The 18,414-nt window shown below is 32.7% G+C and overlaps 1 protein-coding gene across 1 annotated transcript in view; it reads right to left on the bottom strand.

Moving 5' to 3' along the window:
• GRIK2 (glutamate ionotropic receptor kainate type subunit 2) overlaps positions 1-18,414 on the bottom strand; it is a 445,724-nt gene that overhangs the window by 182,335 nt on the left and 244,975 nt on the right. The window contains exon 10 of the mRNA XM_075498454.1: positions 15,970-16,083. Within this exon, the coding sequence (XP_075354569.1) occupies positions 15,970-16,083 (114 nt within the window). The remainder of the gene's footprint in view (positions 1-15,969; positions 16,084-18,414) is intronic.

Below are 18,414 nucleotides of genomic sequence, written 5' to 3'. Positions count from 1 at the left end.
AAATAAGCACCAAGCAAGGTAAGACAAATGGTAGTAGGTGCAATTACTGCACCAAATACAAGTCTCAATAAATAATGAGATAAACTCTCCAGGGTAACTTAAGAAAATTCATACAGCCCTAAATTTCCACATCAGCACTCAGCGGGGTTAAAGGCACTTCATCCTACAGGCATCTGACAGCTTTAATAAGGATTTGTCAGTATTCCTGATGTAAACATCTGCCTTGAGGTGTCCCATGATTTAAGCGCTATATCTGCATAAAACTGGAACTGTAACACATAAGATTTTACCCAAAATGCAAAGGAGAAAGCAGGGAGATCTCTTGCTCTTAAAAGTGTGTTTAGAATATATCTGTTCCCCTGTTGCCTCTTACACTTTTTTTTAAATAAAACAACTACTGAATCAAGACTTTTTATATAATTTTATTGAAATTAATAAGTTTACGGCCATATTTTTAAAAAGTACACCACTGATCTTCATACAATTAACAAGGAATGTAACATTAAATAAATTGTCCAGAGAAATTACTAGGATGCTTTGACAGAAACTTTTCAAACAACAGACAGGCAAATGACTCGAGTAGAGCTCTTCTAGATGTAGTACTGACAAGAACAAAGACCTGAGTGAAAATATGAAAGTTGAAAGCAATTTAAATGACAAGGATCATTGAATAATTCTTGAGAAGCAGAGACAGTGACAGAACAAAAACCTTGTATGAAAACAGTTGTTAAAAAACTCAGACAATTGATATCTCATAGAAAACAACTGTAAGGAAACCAGTTTTTCAGGTGAAATGAGAATTCCTTAAAGAAAGCATGCTACTGGCTATGCAGAAGCTATGCAAAAACAAAACACAGAAAGTGTAGAAAAAGAAGCAACAAGACTCAAACATGAATTCTTCAATGAACTGAATCTCAGAAAAGGAAGCACGGAGGAAGTGAAATGTAACTCAGCATGTGAAGGACAAACAGAAAAGCAAACAAACAAACATAAAAATTATGCAGGGACAAATGCATACATGCCAAAGCAAAAAATACACTACAATTAGCAATTGATATTGAGGATAAAAAGTGACATTCTAGAAGCAAGGATAAAAGGAAATTCTAGGAACTAGTTCATCTGTTGCCCAGCACGAAGAGAAAACTATGAAACATTACAAAGAAAGACAGTTAAACAGTTTGATGATTTTCCTGTGCCTGTCTTCTCTGAAAAGGCTAATGCTGATCAGATAATGTACAAAATTAACACAAGAAACACATGTAAAAGTGTTTAGACTAAAGTAGGGAAAGATAACCTCAGTAAGTCCTTGAACTTTAAGTATTTTCGGGAAGTTTGGACCTGACGAATTCACAGAAGAACTGCTTTTAGCAATTTCAGATCCATTACGAACTACCTTTAAGAATTCATGGAGGTTTCAAGGAGACTGTAAAAGGCTTACCTTCAAACTTTTCCCAGTCAAAAAAACTTCATAAATTGGAGAAAGGAGAGCTATCAAATTGTAGACTGATTAATGCAATTTTTAGAAAAACAGTATTTTTACCCTAAGCAAATTATAAAACTATTTCATTTGCGGGAACCTAAAGCTAGGAGAATATAGAGAAGGGAAGAAGTTGAGGAAAGTCATCACATCGTGTTACACACAAAATCATCTTGTTCTTCCTAAAAATATGAAGAAAATTTGACTGTCCACAAATGTGCACCTCATTGAAAGACATTCATTATCTATGTGGAAATTTATAATAAGTGATATTCCTTTATAGGGTACAGTTAAATATTTCCACTTATTCTTGAACAGAAAAGATGCTAATTGGATGTGTATTCACCCTACAATGGGGCAGGACCAGAATTCAAAATGGTAAGTTTCAGAAAATAGAAGAGTAATTAAAAAAATGGCATTCAAAAGGAATTAATGACTATTTCCACACTTCAGATGAATAATAAATTGCAGAAATTCAGGAGGAAAAAAGCTGATTAGGTGGCAACACTATAAAATTAATTTCTTGATATTATGGGGATCATGTACTAGACTCAACAATACCACACCATTAACTGAGAAAAAAAACAACTGACCTACTTGGATCTGCTTTGAGTGGGAGTTGGGACTGGGTGACCTACGGTGGTCCCTTCCCATCAAAATTACTCTATCATTTTATATTTTTGACACTATTAATGTCTCAGTTTCTGTATTCCATTCACTTTTGAATACTGCAGTTCAGGAGAAAAATGAACCAAGGTCTACAAAATAAGATGAGGAAAGACTGAAAGAATATAGGTTGCTTCACTTAAGGAAGAAAGACTGAAAGGGAAGTGATAAAAGTTCTCAACACATACAAAGTTGTTGCAAAAAGGAACCAGAAAGTTATTTTCTGTAGAGGGGACAGGAATTAATGGCCTTAAACTTTGGCAAAAGAAATAAAGGTTAGAAATTAGGAGACACTTTATAATGGTAACTATACTTAAGTACCACAGTAGGTTATCTAAGAATTTGGACTATTTTGCTAGAAAAAAAAGCTAAGCTCAATCACCTCTTGTTAAAAAAAAAAAAAAGGGGGCAAGAAAACAGCTACCTGGGGCAACTGTTTCTGATGTGAAAAGAACATTCACCATCCAGAAAGCGAAATCATGACAATTGAAAAATTGTCCATTTCAGCTGTGAGGTTCTGTGTTTTTGGAATTTTCCAAAATGTCTGGAAATTCTTTATCAACAGTAGTTAATTCAAATATATTATCCCATATTAAATTGACATTAAATACTCAATAAAATTGTTTGGCTACATTTTAAATCCTAAAATTCGCTGAGTTGTTCAGATATTTACAGAGTCACACATCCCCCAGTCTCTCTGGAAACTTGACAAGAATCTTGACAACAGTTTTGTTTCTGTTTTCCATTCCATGCAATCCTGAATTATATGGGGCAGAATTTAAATATGTGCGATATCAGGGAGGCAGTAGAATTGCCAATTCATGCTTTTATGTCTCCTTTACTTAGTAAGGGCAGCAGGATTTTCTTCACTGAGCTATCCAGTTCATCCATACATTCTTGCATATTTTCCTGTAAGATCATTACAGTAATCCTCAATCGCTTTATCTGTTCTTCTTTTTTATACTTTGTTAAAACAAAACAAAACAAAACAAACAAACAAAAACTTGCAACGCTTTCTGGAATTCATAGCTTCAACTCCATACTCTTTTATTATTCTTTACTCTGACCAGCTTGGATAAGGGCTACAATAGTCTCTATGATACTATTTAATAATTATAATATTTTGTTATGGAAAAAAAGCTTTTTCTGAGAAGACTGATCAATGAGTTATTAATACTCTCTTTATACTTTCACAATCCTTACATTAAGCCATTACTTAATGGCTCTTGCTGCTTTTCCTTACAGTCTTCCACTGTCCAAAACATTTGCTTTTTCTCTTCAGACCTTTTATTTGCCATGTAAAGCATTTTCTTACTTAGCTTTGACAGGATTCATCCTCTATTTATCAGGAAGTGGGTTTTGGCAGCTTCATCTGTGATACCTCTTATTTATCCCAGTTTTCCTTAGTTCTTTTCTTTTTCCTCTGGTAATATACAATGCACATCCTAAATATTGAACGTGGCATTTATATATTCTGGACAAGTCCATGCAAAGGATCTACTACATGCTTTATTTGCTCATCTTTTAAATTTATAGTATGGACTAATGTAAAACTGGTTGCCAAGTACACTCTCAGGGAAGTGTCTACGCATTAAACATATGATCACCATTGCTTCTTGATGGATTATCACTTCTACCAAAACCTTTCACTAGGACAATTATCATCAATTAGGTAGACAGAGTATTTAAACTGAGTGATTCGTAAAGATCAGCAACTGGTTTATACTTATTTTAATATTGTTCACAATTTAATTTTGTCCTTCAGCTCCAGAAAACATGACTCTTAAAAATTACTAGACCACATAACAAAACAAGTTGGTCAGACTTGTTTTCAGAATGTTTACAAAATATTCTTTAAAATCTTCTAAACAGTTTCAGTTGAAATTAATAGTCTTTCAATTGGACACTTTTCTCCAGGGGGAAAAAAAAAAAAAAAACAAAAAAAAACCCACAAAAAAACACCTTCCCCTTAGCACCTTTATTATTGCTTGGAATGACACGAGTAGCTTGAAGCAAAAGCCGTTGAATAAGCACTGTCTATACACAGGTGCTCCAAGAAAAAGATCCCTGAATAAATTCTCATGTAGAGACAATGATTCCAGAAAAAGTGCCTGAATTAACTTAGGCTCTAGGAAAGGGATTCTACCCTGTATTTTTATCAAGTATGCTTGTCCTGAAATAAGAGCAACCAAAGGGAGAGTTATTGCACTTTAAAAACAACCCTTTTCTTCATCCAAATTAATCTTGCTTATTCTTGATGTGTGAAATTTTCCAACTTTGTAGCGAACCTTTGACCAGCTCAACAGTAAGGAATTACCCAAATTAAGTTTATACATATAGAAATACTTAGAATATGGAAATAAATAAAAAGATAAAATCCACTGGGAATAATGAGAGAGATGAAAGGGAGGTGGCTAAGTCTTGATACCATTAGCTTACATTTGAAATTGGAAGGCTAGATAAATTGATGTTTTCTCAAAAGATTTAAATCATAGAAATTTATAAACCTTGTGCAAAAACAAAGTGAGTCTAAATTACATATACTTAAAAGGTTCACTTATATAATCATACATCTAATTCTACAGTTAGATAATTCATAGTATTTAATGTAAATATTTTTAGAAAAAGCAAGAAATGGAAAGGGTGCCATTTCAATGCCAACAGAGAGACATATACTGAGCAACAGTATCCCTACGTATCTGTGCTCAGAAACATGCAGTACACTCCTCCAACTTTCAGTGTATACCTCTATCACCAAACTATCAAATTTAATCTGAAATCAAACACTGGTTTTGTTTCAACTGGTTATATTTCATACGGATAGCTTTTTCTCTGAAGGGAAAGTCTTCACACCACTTGTCCCTTTTAAAATAGGACAGTTTAGAAGAAGAACAAAAGTAAACAACTAGAAACTTTGATTTTTCACTGGAGATAAACTGCTAGTATCTCTAGCACTCAGGACAACAGTATAATAAGATAACCCTGTCTGAGGTTTTTTAGAATTTTGAGATATACTGCAAATAAATTCTCTTCAGTGCTAAGCATCCACATTGCACCTGAAGGAGATAGTCATATGAACAGTTAGTAGTCTGAAATGTTCAGTTTGGCTAATTAACTTTATGAACATGAGCTTGGGTTATCTGGAGAATGCAATCACCCTTTTACACAAGGCTGGCTGTAAATATTCTGTCAATGTAATACAGGTGAGCAATTTGGAAAAATTTAGCACTACAGAATTGAAAATAATTTTCTTGCATATGCCATCAAGACTATTTTCACTGGTTCTCTCAATAACTTTACAGCACTATTATTGTTATGTCAGATTTCAACATGTAAGTGTTAAAAACAGGTCTTCCATGTATGAGCTGTCTTTATGATTTTCAGCAAATTTCTGCCAAGTTAGCTGGCTTCTTCAAGCTCGTCACATGCATATGCGATTTATTCGATGACCATAGAACAAGAATGTATACCATGTGTGACTAGAATACTTTGAGTTTCTTTGGAAAACATCAATGTATGTTATCATAACCATATTTTTAAAGGCTGTTGAAGAAAAACAGGAAACTAACCAACTACTCACTGTACAGGGGGTCACTCAACTTGACCTGTTGTCTACAGCCAACTTGACCAACAGCCTATTGAAGCTGCCCATGGCTGTTAAAATGAGAGGAGCCATCTTTAAACTGTGTATTAGATTGCCACAAAAATGAATGTTTGAGTGCCAGAGCAGAATTTATAGGGTATGCAGAATTTATATTCTGTAGTTCTGATATAAGTACCATCTTAATAACATTAAAGGGAAATACACCTTTAAAGTTGTGTATGGTCTTGTATCCTGTTCTTGAAGCTTGACTGTAGTTTGGATGCAATAAGTTGCAATAAGATATTTGCTTTTCAAGTGCAAAAAGTATCACAACTAGTTATGAAACAGTGGTCTTGATTGTCAATGATTGTGTGACTTTACTTTTTTTCCTGCCCATGGGGACCTTAGGTAGAGTGCAAGTTAGATCTTGCAGAGGAAAGCTGTTTTTTTAAAAACCACCAGGTCAAAGGAAATTAAAAATTATATCAACAAATTTGTCAACAACTGCTCAGCCTAAAACATAAGAAAATTCAACACACTCACAAAGAGATTTCTGAAGAATAAAGAAAATTTAAAAATATTTTTGGAGCAATTTTTATTAAAAAAAAAAATCTATATGAAGCAAGTATATAGCAGGATGGAATCTTTCCTTTCCAGAAATGTTATTCTATATCTTAGTAGTCTTTAAATTCAGATGAATGTAACTCTGCAATACCCTTCAGAACTCTCAAAAATTTAAGAGGATCACAAGGGGGTAGGGTTTTATTCTTGGAGATCATTTTAGTCCAGTGAAAGAAGGTAAATCCAAGACAGTCAATTCTAGTGACTCGAAAAAGTGATATAATACAAAGTGGTCTTGTTTCATGAAATGCAGGTTTATGCCTACTTAAAAAGACATACAATTTATGTGGCTTTTATCTCAGCACAAGGAAAATCAATTATCTGCAAAAGCAGCTAACTAGTAGCTAGGTGACTAGAAAGAAATAAGTACTTTTTCAGTACAAAATATTATGAGAATAAATTAATCAGGTCTAGACAGGATGAAAGGTAGAAAAAAATTTTTATTAAAAACTTACTAATGATAATTGCCAGGGTAAAAAAATAAGAAGAATTAGAATCATGATGATAAACCTAGCAGAAAAATACGCATTTTCAGAATAGTTAAAATTCTTGTTTCAATCATTAAGAAAGACCAAGTTAGCTAAAATACTTGTATTTCTTGTTCATATGTCATATATTAATTGCATGATTCTTGGTCAATGTTGTAAAGGATAAATTAGAGGATAAGACACCATTTATAAATACATGTCACTAAGTGGTACTACTGTGCTGGTTTTAGCTGGGATAGAGTTAATTTACTTTTCAGCTTCCCATGCTCTGCCAGATACACAAGAAGCTGGGAGGGGACACAGCTGGGACAGCTGCGCCCAACTGACCAATATGGTATTCCATACCATATGACGTCATGCTCAGTATATAAAGCTGGGGAAGAAGAAGGAAGAGGGGGACGTTTGGAGTGATGGCGTTTGTCTTCCCAAGTAACCGTTACGCGTGATGGAGCCCTGCTTTCCTGGAGATGGCTGAACATCTGCCTGCTGATGGGAAGTGGTGAATGAATGCCTTGGTTTGCTTTGCTTGTGTGCACAGCTTTTGCTTTACTTATTAAACTGTCTTTATCTCAACCCATGAGTTTTCTCACTTTTACTCTTCTGATTCTCTCCCCTATCCCACCAGGGAGGACTGAGAGAGCAGCTATGTGGTGCTTAGTTGCTAGCTGTCTATGTAACAGAAAGCAAAATCAGACTTTTATAATCATAACAGACACCAATCTGATTGAATTATATAGCAGACTAACACAGTCAATACTAAAATTATCTAAAATAAATAAATAAATAAAGATTAAAATATAAATACCTAACTCAAAGGTACTGAAAGCACTTTTCATATCAGATTCAACTGACAAATAAATAATTACAGAATTAAAAGTTAATGCTAATTTAAACAAAATTGTCATAACTTCATTACTTATTTCACATATAAACTGATAGAAGGCCAAACCTGCCTTGAAGCAAACATTTGCAAAACAATGGAGCATTTGATAACAAACATAGAAAGGGATCAAATAAAGTTCTCATAATACATAGAAATTAATCCTATATCTTTCTTATCCATTTAAGCAATGTTTGACCGCAAAACCTAAGCTTCTTGACTTGGTGCTATGTAAAATTTTGCGGTGAAATTTACACAGATTTAAATTCATTAAAACCTGGCTGGACAAAGTTTAATCCTAATCAAGTAATCTCTTCTGAAGAACAAAGTGCTAAAACCTTTCTAGGTATCCACTCTTTTTTATAAACACCGACTCATTTCTTACATTGACCTGTAAGAAAAAAAAAACAACACCAAACTGTTTTTTTCTGATAACACAAATATTGGGTGAACTCTAAGTAACAAGGAGGAGATATCGTGCAGACAAAGATTTTGGTAAAATGGACTCAAGAAAATAGTGTATATTTTAACATTTTAAAGGAAAGCTTTGAGAAACAATAATGAAAATCATAGCTTTAAGAAAGAAATTTACCCTGAGAACCTCTGCTGGGAGCAATTATTTACTTAATTTCATCAACAGGTCAGCTTTCTACAAAATTTTAAGATCCAAGTAGTCATTTAATGTCTCATAAGACTAAAATATCTTCAATGAAGATTAACACAGAAGAGCCCCACCACCACCCCCCAAGCCAGATAACTGCTAAAAGTGAGAATGCAGGTAAACTAGTAAATGCAAGTAAACATTTGTCTAAGAAAATTCACTGCAAAGTACACTAACTAAAACTACTGCAAATAAAGATGTGGTCACAACGAAGAGTAAAGTAGCAGGTAGATTAAAAATTATATCTGTAGATAGAAGATAAATCCTTGAAAAGTATTTATTGAGTAGTATAAAAAAAATTACAACAGTTCATTCAAGAATAACATGACCCCCAAGTGACAGATGACTGCTCTTTTCATAAAGACTTTCTATTTACATGTACGGTTGATGAATAAAGACATTTTGCCTTATTGATAAGGTGATGTCCTCCCGGCTGTGTGGTGAACTTTAATCACAGTGATTCTTTTCAGTGACAGTGAAGTTGAAATAATCAGAAGATGACAGTCATTTGTCATACACTATCATCAGAGGGGATAGCACCCGTCTTCTTCTAATCCAAAAAAGAGGATTATATCAAGGAGTAAGGAGATTACATAAAGTCTTTATTTGATATAAATAGTTTTCTGCAGTCCAAAAATCAAAAAAGATAAAAATTGGACAGATTTCAAAAAGAAATGAGAAGGAGGAGTCAAGTTTCAATTGTATTGTATTAAAGACCAGATTAAAAGATCAAAATGTTTTCTTCTGACTTTATGTGCTAAGCCTCCATGAATGTAAACAGTTGGTTTCTCATAATAACTAAGTTGCATCATTTCTATGATACACAGCAAGTATAATATCTCCAAAGACTTTTTTAATTAGGGATGTCAATACAACAATTTTTCCATTACACATTTTCATGTATTCTACTTGCAAAATTTATCTGTATTTATTTTTTAATGCATGTGTTGCATCACAAACTTAAAGCTTCCCTACACAATAAAAGATTATTGTCTTATATTTCTACATGTTGAATTAATCTTGTAGCTTTTCAGACTTGTTTTAGTGTTTAAAATGTACAACTAACACTTGAATGAAAACCCACTTATTCTATACAAATGTGGGCATGGAAAAAATTTACTGATAGAATTTTTTATATTTGGTTGTCTTGATCTATATGTTTTCTTTTCAGATTTGGACAAGAAATACTTACTTGAATTATTCCTCTGAGCTGTATTATATTTCAACTACAAAGATATTACTAGAAATTACAACAATAAATTCTACATTTCAAATTATTCTAATAGTAATTTTTATGGATAGTTATCAAACATATGGATTGTTCATTAATACTTTCAACACAGACATAGGGTTTTTTTAAAGAATTTAGAACTTTCATATTACTATTGGTATTGAAAAAAGCAAAACAAAACAACAAAAAAAAGTGGAAGCCCTGATGATGAAAAGAGGAAAACCATCTTCAAAATTTGCCACTGTTAGAACAGAGAATTTTAATCATTAGCTTCTGTTCACGAGGGATACTGGAGTTAAAAGGCTGCCATATCTCATTAACATTTATGTCAGATGTAAGGAATACACAATAGGCTTTCACAGTTGGCAGTGAAAATTCAAGTGGGAGAGGTGAAGCAATCCACTAGTTACAATCAATGAAAACAATGTAATATATTAGACATCTCACTAGTCATTTGAGTCAGGATATTCTAATAGAAGAAAATAAGGCAAGACACAAGTAAACACCAAAGTCGCCTTCCTCCACTATACTATCTACAATAGAACTTAATTATGAATATCCTTATTTGACATCTTTTAAGATATTTCCTGAAAGATTCCCTACTATGACCTTTTGGGTCATGAAATGCGCAGTCATAACTACGCTTTGATAAATCACGGCCTAAAGAACCCAAGCCATAGTTGTTCTTTTCTGCAGTTTCTCATTTTGTCAGGCTCCTAAAAAACCTAATTTTTCTTTATTCCCCCACAATTTACTCTTAACTTTGGCCGGACTTTAAATTAATTCATCTGCATCCCAAGACTGTGTACTAAATTTCCATTCCAGTAAAGCAAAACAGATATGAGTGGATGCCTATTTCAAGCAAAACCACTTGACTCAATAAACCACAGAACGTGAAATCATTAAACTGTTGCAACACTCCAGACTGTACTAACGTATTTTTCAGCTGAACTGAATCATACAGTCTCATGATACATGAAGAATATCAAAGACATTATTACTATAATGGAAAGCAAAACATTATTTTCTTATGATGTATCTTAAATTTTCAAAAGACTGTGGGGAAAAACAAACAAACAAAAATGCAAACCCAAGACGTACAACAAACACAGCAAGCATTTTCCTAGACTGATGGCCCTTGGTGTTCATAAGTGCAAATCCTGAAGTGGAGTTATAAACTGATCCTTGCCACTATGTAAAAAGTATATTTTTATTACTAAGATTTTAGTAGAAGGGAACTGAAGCACTAGAGAATTATTTGAGAGAAGTTGTTTGGGATGATAATGTAAACCTGGAACCCAGAAAAAGTACTTCTCAGTCATTATGCAGAGATATAAATACATGGCCATCCTACCTTCTGCTTGCACCCAGCCAGGAGAAAAGTAGCTTTATTGATCTTTTTCTACTAAGTCAAACTTTAACTTGTGCTGATCCCACTGCACTCATTCACGTACTATGACTCCCTTCAAACCTCATCATTTTTTTCTGATAGGCATCACTTACTTTTATGTTTGAAATATAAACAAGCACTGTGGCCAAGCATATCTATGGATACCTTGCAAGTCTGAAGGCCCCAAAGGTTATTAGAAGTACACAGACATTATGCTGGATCTCAGGACAAGGGTGATTTTCGACTTAAACTCTTTTGCATTTTGAGCACCACGAACTATAAAGCAAGCTAATTTACCTTTCTCAGTGGAAAAAATCCTGAAACACTTTAAGGTAGTTTGCTTTACATGTCTGCTACATCTTCAAGAAATCAGTCAGTTTACAGTCTGCACTGGTGGCTGAAGACAGATGAGTGGAATTGAGACAGGAGTGGAATGAAGTTCAAGAAGGAGAGGGTGCAGGCTCTGGATGTTGAAGTGGGTATGAGAAGTCTGGGAGAGGCATTTAGGCACACACTAATCATGACAGGAAAGTATATAAAAAGGGGATAAGAAAAGTACTAAAATTGGAAAGAAAGGAATTGTATATTCCTTTAGCTTCCAAAGAAAAAAATTATCACATCTGAGTAAACTAAAAATAGAAAAACATCAAGTTTACGTTTTTTCTGCTAGACAAAACCAGATTCAACTACTTCATGGCAGTACACAAAATTCAAATAGATTTATGAGAGAGAAATAATTATTTAGGTTATTTAGGGCTATAACATCAGCAGGAACCAAATATTATTGAATTATTAATATCTCAAAATTTAGGTATTGCTTGAATCATTCCAGAATGATACAACAGTAATTATGAGAAAATGCCTGCATCAGGTATCTTTCCTCAAAATATACCATAAAAATGAAAATGAAAAATATTACAAATCTGCAATTCTGTGTTGAAGTCATGAGTGACCCATCTTTATAAAGATAAACAGCAAAGTTATTCTTTTTTTATATATTAATTTAAAATTTGGCTATTAAAACCTCATGCTTTAAATATCCTTTGGTTCCAAAAAAAGGGAGAGAAAGTATGCAAACTGAAAAATGACATACCTAAAAAAAAAATTTCAAAGATGTTAAAGCCTTGGGCTTTGCTTGATTTTATATCTTTATTTTGAAAATAAGGTGGCATTTATATGGCATCTAGATTTCTACACATTTGAAAAAGCAGCATTTATAAATAAAATACAGTGTAGGGATATTACATTTTGAACTCAATAAAATTGTTTTGAAAATCCATTATAATTTTTCCTTCTTCTAAAATATTCAAAGAGATTTTTTCAGGGAAGTATAGTAAAAAAAGTAAATTCACATTTCAAAAGTGAAGTAACAAAAAAACTGCTAAATTTGAGATTATCACACACCTTTCATAACTTTCATACATTTCTTGAAATAATTAAACTTGACAACTGTGAGCTTTTCAGAGCTTTGATGCAAGCAGACACAGCAAAGCACATAAAAGCTATAAGGGAAAGGAAAGGAGCATCCATTTCAGCAGAACAGAACAAATGAACGTGTATGATAAGATGTACAGGCTGGTATGCAATTTAACATAAACAAACAAGCTCCATGCACATAAGTTTATGAATATGAAAATTGAATTCAAAAGTTAAAAAGCTTCCAAAGTAAAGGTAGAATATGTACAATAACAAAAATATTTAGATATTTATATCTAAAATCTAAAGAAAAAAAATCAGAGTTCTGATAGGTGGCATAACAAAGTCAATTTAGGAGAATCAAATCATAAGGAAACTTTATTAATGAACTTGAAAGGTTTTTTGTTCTTTTTTTTTTTTAGACGTAGAATATTCAGAATGTAGGATTTTAATTGCAGAAGAAATTCTGAAGTTCCAATGCAGATGGCATTAAAATAAAATAAGGCAATAGTGTCAAAAAGATGATACCCAAAGCTATGCTTATAAAAGATTAAAAAATGCTGTTTATATTATTATTATTTTTCAAATGTTCCCCCCCCTAAAAAGCTGATCATCTCTCCATTGGACATGTTCAGCTGGTACTTTGGGCTGCTATGGAACCAGACATGCTTCTGCACCAAAACTACATGCCAGTAGACTTCTGAGAAGTGATGAAGTCCTGGGAACCCTGAACCTTTTTCATAATAGAGCTACTGAATTGCTCATACAGCAAGGAATAATCTTTCCAATGGCTACCTATAGCATGTATTATGCAGAATTCAAGACAAAAAACATCACAAAGTTCCATCCTTACTTGCACTAGTTGAATTTATGAATTGTAGTTTATTATTATTTTGTCTATCAATGTATTTTCATTTTCAGTAGACTCAGCCACCACTGAAAAAGCAGGCTATATTCACAGTTGTAAAGATCTTAATGATTACAATATAAAGGAGGAAAAAAATATTGTTCAGAATTTCAGAAGACAAAACTAAATAAAAGAAAGACTGGTATCTTTAAAAGAAAAGTGAGCGTTCAACCAAACTACAGAGAAAACTGATCAAGACTCCATAGCTGGCAGTACACTATAGACTATTGTAGAAAACTGCTAAAGTGCAAAACCAGCATAGAAAAATCACATGACCAACTTAAATGAGAGAATTGCCTTTTTTTAAAGTAGTATTTTCCATACTGAAAAAAAGGAGAGAAAAGGAAAGTGATGAAGAAAATATGTTTATAGGAGCTGTAGTATTTTATATTATTCCCTTGCATTGCTACAAAATTAATATTCAGTAATATGCTTTCTGTCCAACAGAAATGTATTTATTAAGCACAAAAAGATAGAGATACAAAAGTAAGCTAGTACATGTGCTTTCTGCACCAGAGCAATTTTTGGTTCATTTTATTATTCTGAGTACCACTCTTCTAATGTCTTCATAGCTGAAAAGAGTTATTGAAATTACCAAAACTTTCACTGAACAATAACTGAAGTATAAAAGACAGTTACAAGTGAGCAACTCGTAACACCAGTTTAAAGTCCTCATACTTCTTTTATTTACTATTTTATTTAGATATGTGCAAAGAGGACAGATGCTTATACAACACCACTAACCAAAAGTTATCCCTTAAGAGAAAGGGTATCCTTGATTACAGAAAGCAGCTGCTATCATAAATCTCAGGAATCTACTTTTGTGAGCTTTTACCAGTCCAAAATCAGTGCTCATTGATAGCACTGCTATTTACATTTGTGGAGCTTACCTTTTCTTGAGATTATTATTTCAAACAGTATCATGCAAGTGTAAGTATCACTATACAAAATCAATATAATACGTACAGTATATGAACTCAAACCTTATCAATAGATAGATGTTAAAACATAAATAAACTTGAAACACCCTAAGTTATTGAGTGTTTCTTATGCAGTCTTGCAGGCATTGATCCTTGTCCCAGTATTGTTATCACTGATCTGGAATCAAGTATACGATGATTGCTAATGAAGTGTGCAGATGATAAAAAGGCTGGTTGAGTACTGAGTAATGAAGGGAACAGGTCGCTAATAGAGACAGAATTATATTCTGGAAAGCAGTAATTCTAGGAAGCAATTAGGAAAAATGTGAAACATAATTATATATCAGTGGAACACATCACGAAAAATCCTAGGCAGGATATGTAGATACAATGTAACAGGAGCATAGGGCAAGGGTCAACTGGAATTACTAAGAAACATTACTTGATAATGCATTAGTTCTTATATATACAAAATTTGAAAACTTGTGAAGGGCAGGGGGAAGAAAAAAGACAGACTAATACTTTAGAAAACATGCTTTTACTTTAAAAGACTATAAGAGGTTCATTTACATTTTATAAAAAAGAAACCCAAGAGATTCTATGTTTATAAAATGTAATTAACAGTGCAAGAGAAAGTTGTGGTAAAACTGTCCTGGTCTTAGCACAACAAGAACTTACGTCTGAAAGTGAGTCAGCCATGTTCCAATTATATATCAGGTATGTATTTTTCAATTAGGGGAATAGATTTCAAAGGATTTCAGAATATTTTCTATAATTTGTAAATCTTCAAATAAAAATAGACCTTATAAGTAACCAAAAAGTTATGCACTGGATGAAATTATACCACTGATGTTACATAAAAGGTTAGAAGCACACTGGCATTTGTATCTATGTACCTATGAAAATTCATTCTAGCCTAAAATGTCAAAATATATGTTGGTAGGTAAAAGCTTCTTATTAAAAAATAAAACTACTGGGAACTGAATTATTTTTTTATATCTGCAAATTCACGATGATGGTGGCAGCAGACAAACACAGCAGACACTTCTGGAAAGTTGTGTTGAAATTAAAATTACTATTTCCAAATTATGGTGTGGAAATTAGTGAACATTTATTTTTACATAACTAATTATATGTAATAACAAGTAAAAAATACCTCATTCACAACTGTCCATTTGTCAACAATGGCAATGAAAAAGAAGTTACTTCTGATCTAGTTCAAATGATAGCTCAATTAAATTTCTGTATGATTAAAAATTTCAACTTAATAATCAAGTAATAATGATGATGAAAATAAATGTTAAATATTTCGTACTTCCCTTAGAGCTAATATCATGGTGTTAATCAGCAAATGAAAGCAATAAATTTTGCTGGGTAAAATCATCGGGCTAATAGCCAAACCACTTTTTTAAACAAACACCTTTTATCCTCTCATATGGTGCTGAACTAAACAGCTTTGTGAAGGAACCAAACATTTTAGTCAATAATAAGGAAAGTGAAATTACTAAGCAACTGACATAACTCTAAAATTGGGATAATTTACTTACAATTTAGATGAGAGTAAATATCCATGACTAGCTTAACAACTGGAGTTCATTCATGACACAGTAATGTCTAAGTAACTGTAACGTATACTACAGACTGTTCATTACTGTTGTAATTAGTATCGCATATTCTATTAGCTTTCCTGTACAACTGTATTTCTGGAAATGCAAATATAATTGCTTACCAAGATGGTGGTAACAATTAAAGAGCGATTGGACAGGGAATCTGTGATGTTTGCTGGTTTTCCTTTCTGATTCTCTGTCATGTTAAGGCCACTCAATGGATCCCAAGTTCCAACCTATAAAACAGTAAATTACTGTGTAAATTGTCCATTAGTTACATTTCAGCATCTAGAAAAGAATACTATAAGGAAAAACAGATTGCTACAGGAAAAAAAAAAAGATGGCTAATATTTATTTTTAAACCCTGTTCCATTATTCTCTGTCATTATACTTAAAGTCTGCTTGTTTAAAATATGATTCACAATACCTCAAAGGGTGTTTCGTGAAGTGTGATATTAAGTGGAAAAATGATGCACAGAATGTCTAAAGCTACTCTGAATACTTAATTTCCCATTTAACTTTCATTCTTCAAGATAAACCACATCCGAAGATAACTTAATAGTTAGGTGGAAATTCATTTGCAGAGCAAGAGAGCATTGTCTCTACAGAAGGATTTACCATTTTCTGTGATCAGAGAGAACAGCAGAGCAAAAAGATGTTTTGGAGAAAATGTAATGGAGAAGAGTGAAAGTAGTTATGTGTAATAACTTAACTGATTTACAGATAAATGTTCAGTACGTAGCTCTTTTGACATTTTACACCTTGAAATTTTTAATCCAGTAAAGTCAATGGGATTTTTATCTAAGTAAGGAGGTCCAGGGTTATACTTTAAAGTTCAGGTCAAGGACAGTCTCACATACTAAGTAATAAGTAATGGGGCTTATGATTACATCATCTACCCACAATTTCATCACTATACAATTAAAATAGGCAAGCAGTAAATACAACTATCCATTTTTAGACATCGGAATGTTTGTATTACTCCATTGTTTAAAAAAAACCCAAACAACCCACAAACATTTCTTGTTTGTTTTTAGAAAGGATTTTAAATACCATTTCAAATACTGATCAATATCTAGAAAGTAAAGATATTTTAAAACTAAATGTAGACATTAATTAAAAAATTCTGTGAGGTTTGATTGCGAATATATATATATATGTATGCATGTATAGATGTATACATAAACACACACAATTTTTTTTTTAATCTTTCAAACTGATTCCTGAGAAACTGTTCATAGACTTTTAAGTGATTTGTTGCAGTATGGCTGCCAAGTAAGTTCAGGACACAATTCAGTGTGGGTTAAATAAAGGGCGTTTCATTTCTAAAACTGAGAATACAGCAAAGCATGAATTAGCAGAAGCTGTAACAGAGAAAACAAATTCGTTCTCTTTTTCTATGATTTTCTGTTCCACAGAAATCCATACTTTATCTTCTTCTTTGCATAACACTCAGTTCCAAGAAGTCACTCCTTTAAATGGCTGTGATTCTTGAATTTTGGCCATTCATTACCTCGTAAACTGACAAAAGAATCATGAAGGGAAGAAAGGGGAACGTGTGTCAGAAATACAACTGGAAAATAACATCTAACACATCATTTCAAAGTATTGAAACCAAAGCTTACTTCCAAAAAACTTTTCTTCCTTTACTCTTTTAATACTATTTAATTTGGTGACTTGAAAGGTTTTTAGGAAACCCAAAATGTTCAGCCTTGCAGTTTGGCCACTATTAAGAAATTGTAAAAGGATCAGGAACTTTTAGTTGCAATATTCTGTTAATTATGGTAATCATAGTGTTTTCTTTATTTCAAAGAAAGACCAAACTAGAACAGAATAACAAGGAGTGACAAAGACTGGAACTTGAGCCTGTCCCTGCTGTTTCTTCATGTAATTGAAGCCGGACTAATCTCCTCTATGAGATTCAACTTCAGGTACACGAGTAGCACAAAAATTTCTAAGGGAACGCCATCAGCTTATTTTATCAATTTCAAATCCTAAATTCATTAAATCATATACTTTATTCAAGTTCAAGTTCATAGTTCAGATTTATCTTGGCAAAAGCTAACACATTGCTAATTAAAATACTTACCTCCTTTTTAACATAGCCACAGCCACAAGCAAATTAATAATTATCAGCTGTTAGAATTTGGGGTTTATCTAAGTACATCCATCTAGACTAACAAGAACTATCAACAGCATTACTTTAAAAAGAAACTTCTGTCTTGATAAATTACCGCATTATTTTTCTAAATTAGGTTAATTGTACCTGTATTGCTATTTTTGTGAATCAAAAAATCTAAGAAATGGAACAAAAGTTGGATATTCCAAATAAGACATTCTTTGCATTATCTTTGTTATTTAGTTCAAACTCAACAACTTATGCCACAGATTCTGATATACCACTGATATGTACAGCTCCCAAATCACACAAACATCTTCTCAAAGTTGCTTCTCAGCAGCAGCAAACTCATTCTTTTCTATTTGCTTAAGTACAGTGTTTAAATTTTAAAGTAGCCTTTTGAACAGATTAGAATTGCTGATGTGTTTTCACTGGAAAAGTTTAAATG

The sequence above is a fragment of the Mycteria americana genome, chromosome 3, assembly GCF_035582795.1.
Source record: "Mycteria americana isolate JAX WOST 10 ecotype Jacksonville Zoo and Gardens chromosome 3, USCA_MyAme_1.0, whole genome shotgun sequence".
In the NCBI taxonomy this organism is placed as follows: domain Eukaryota; kingdom Metazoa; phylum Chordata; class Aves; order Ciconiiformes; family Ciconiidae; genus Mycteria; species Mycteria americana.
Note: the sequence above shows the minus strand (reverse complement) of the source record. Positions and strands in the feature narration are given on the sequence as shown.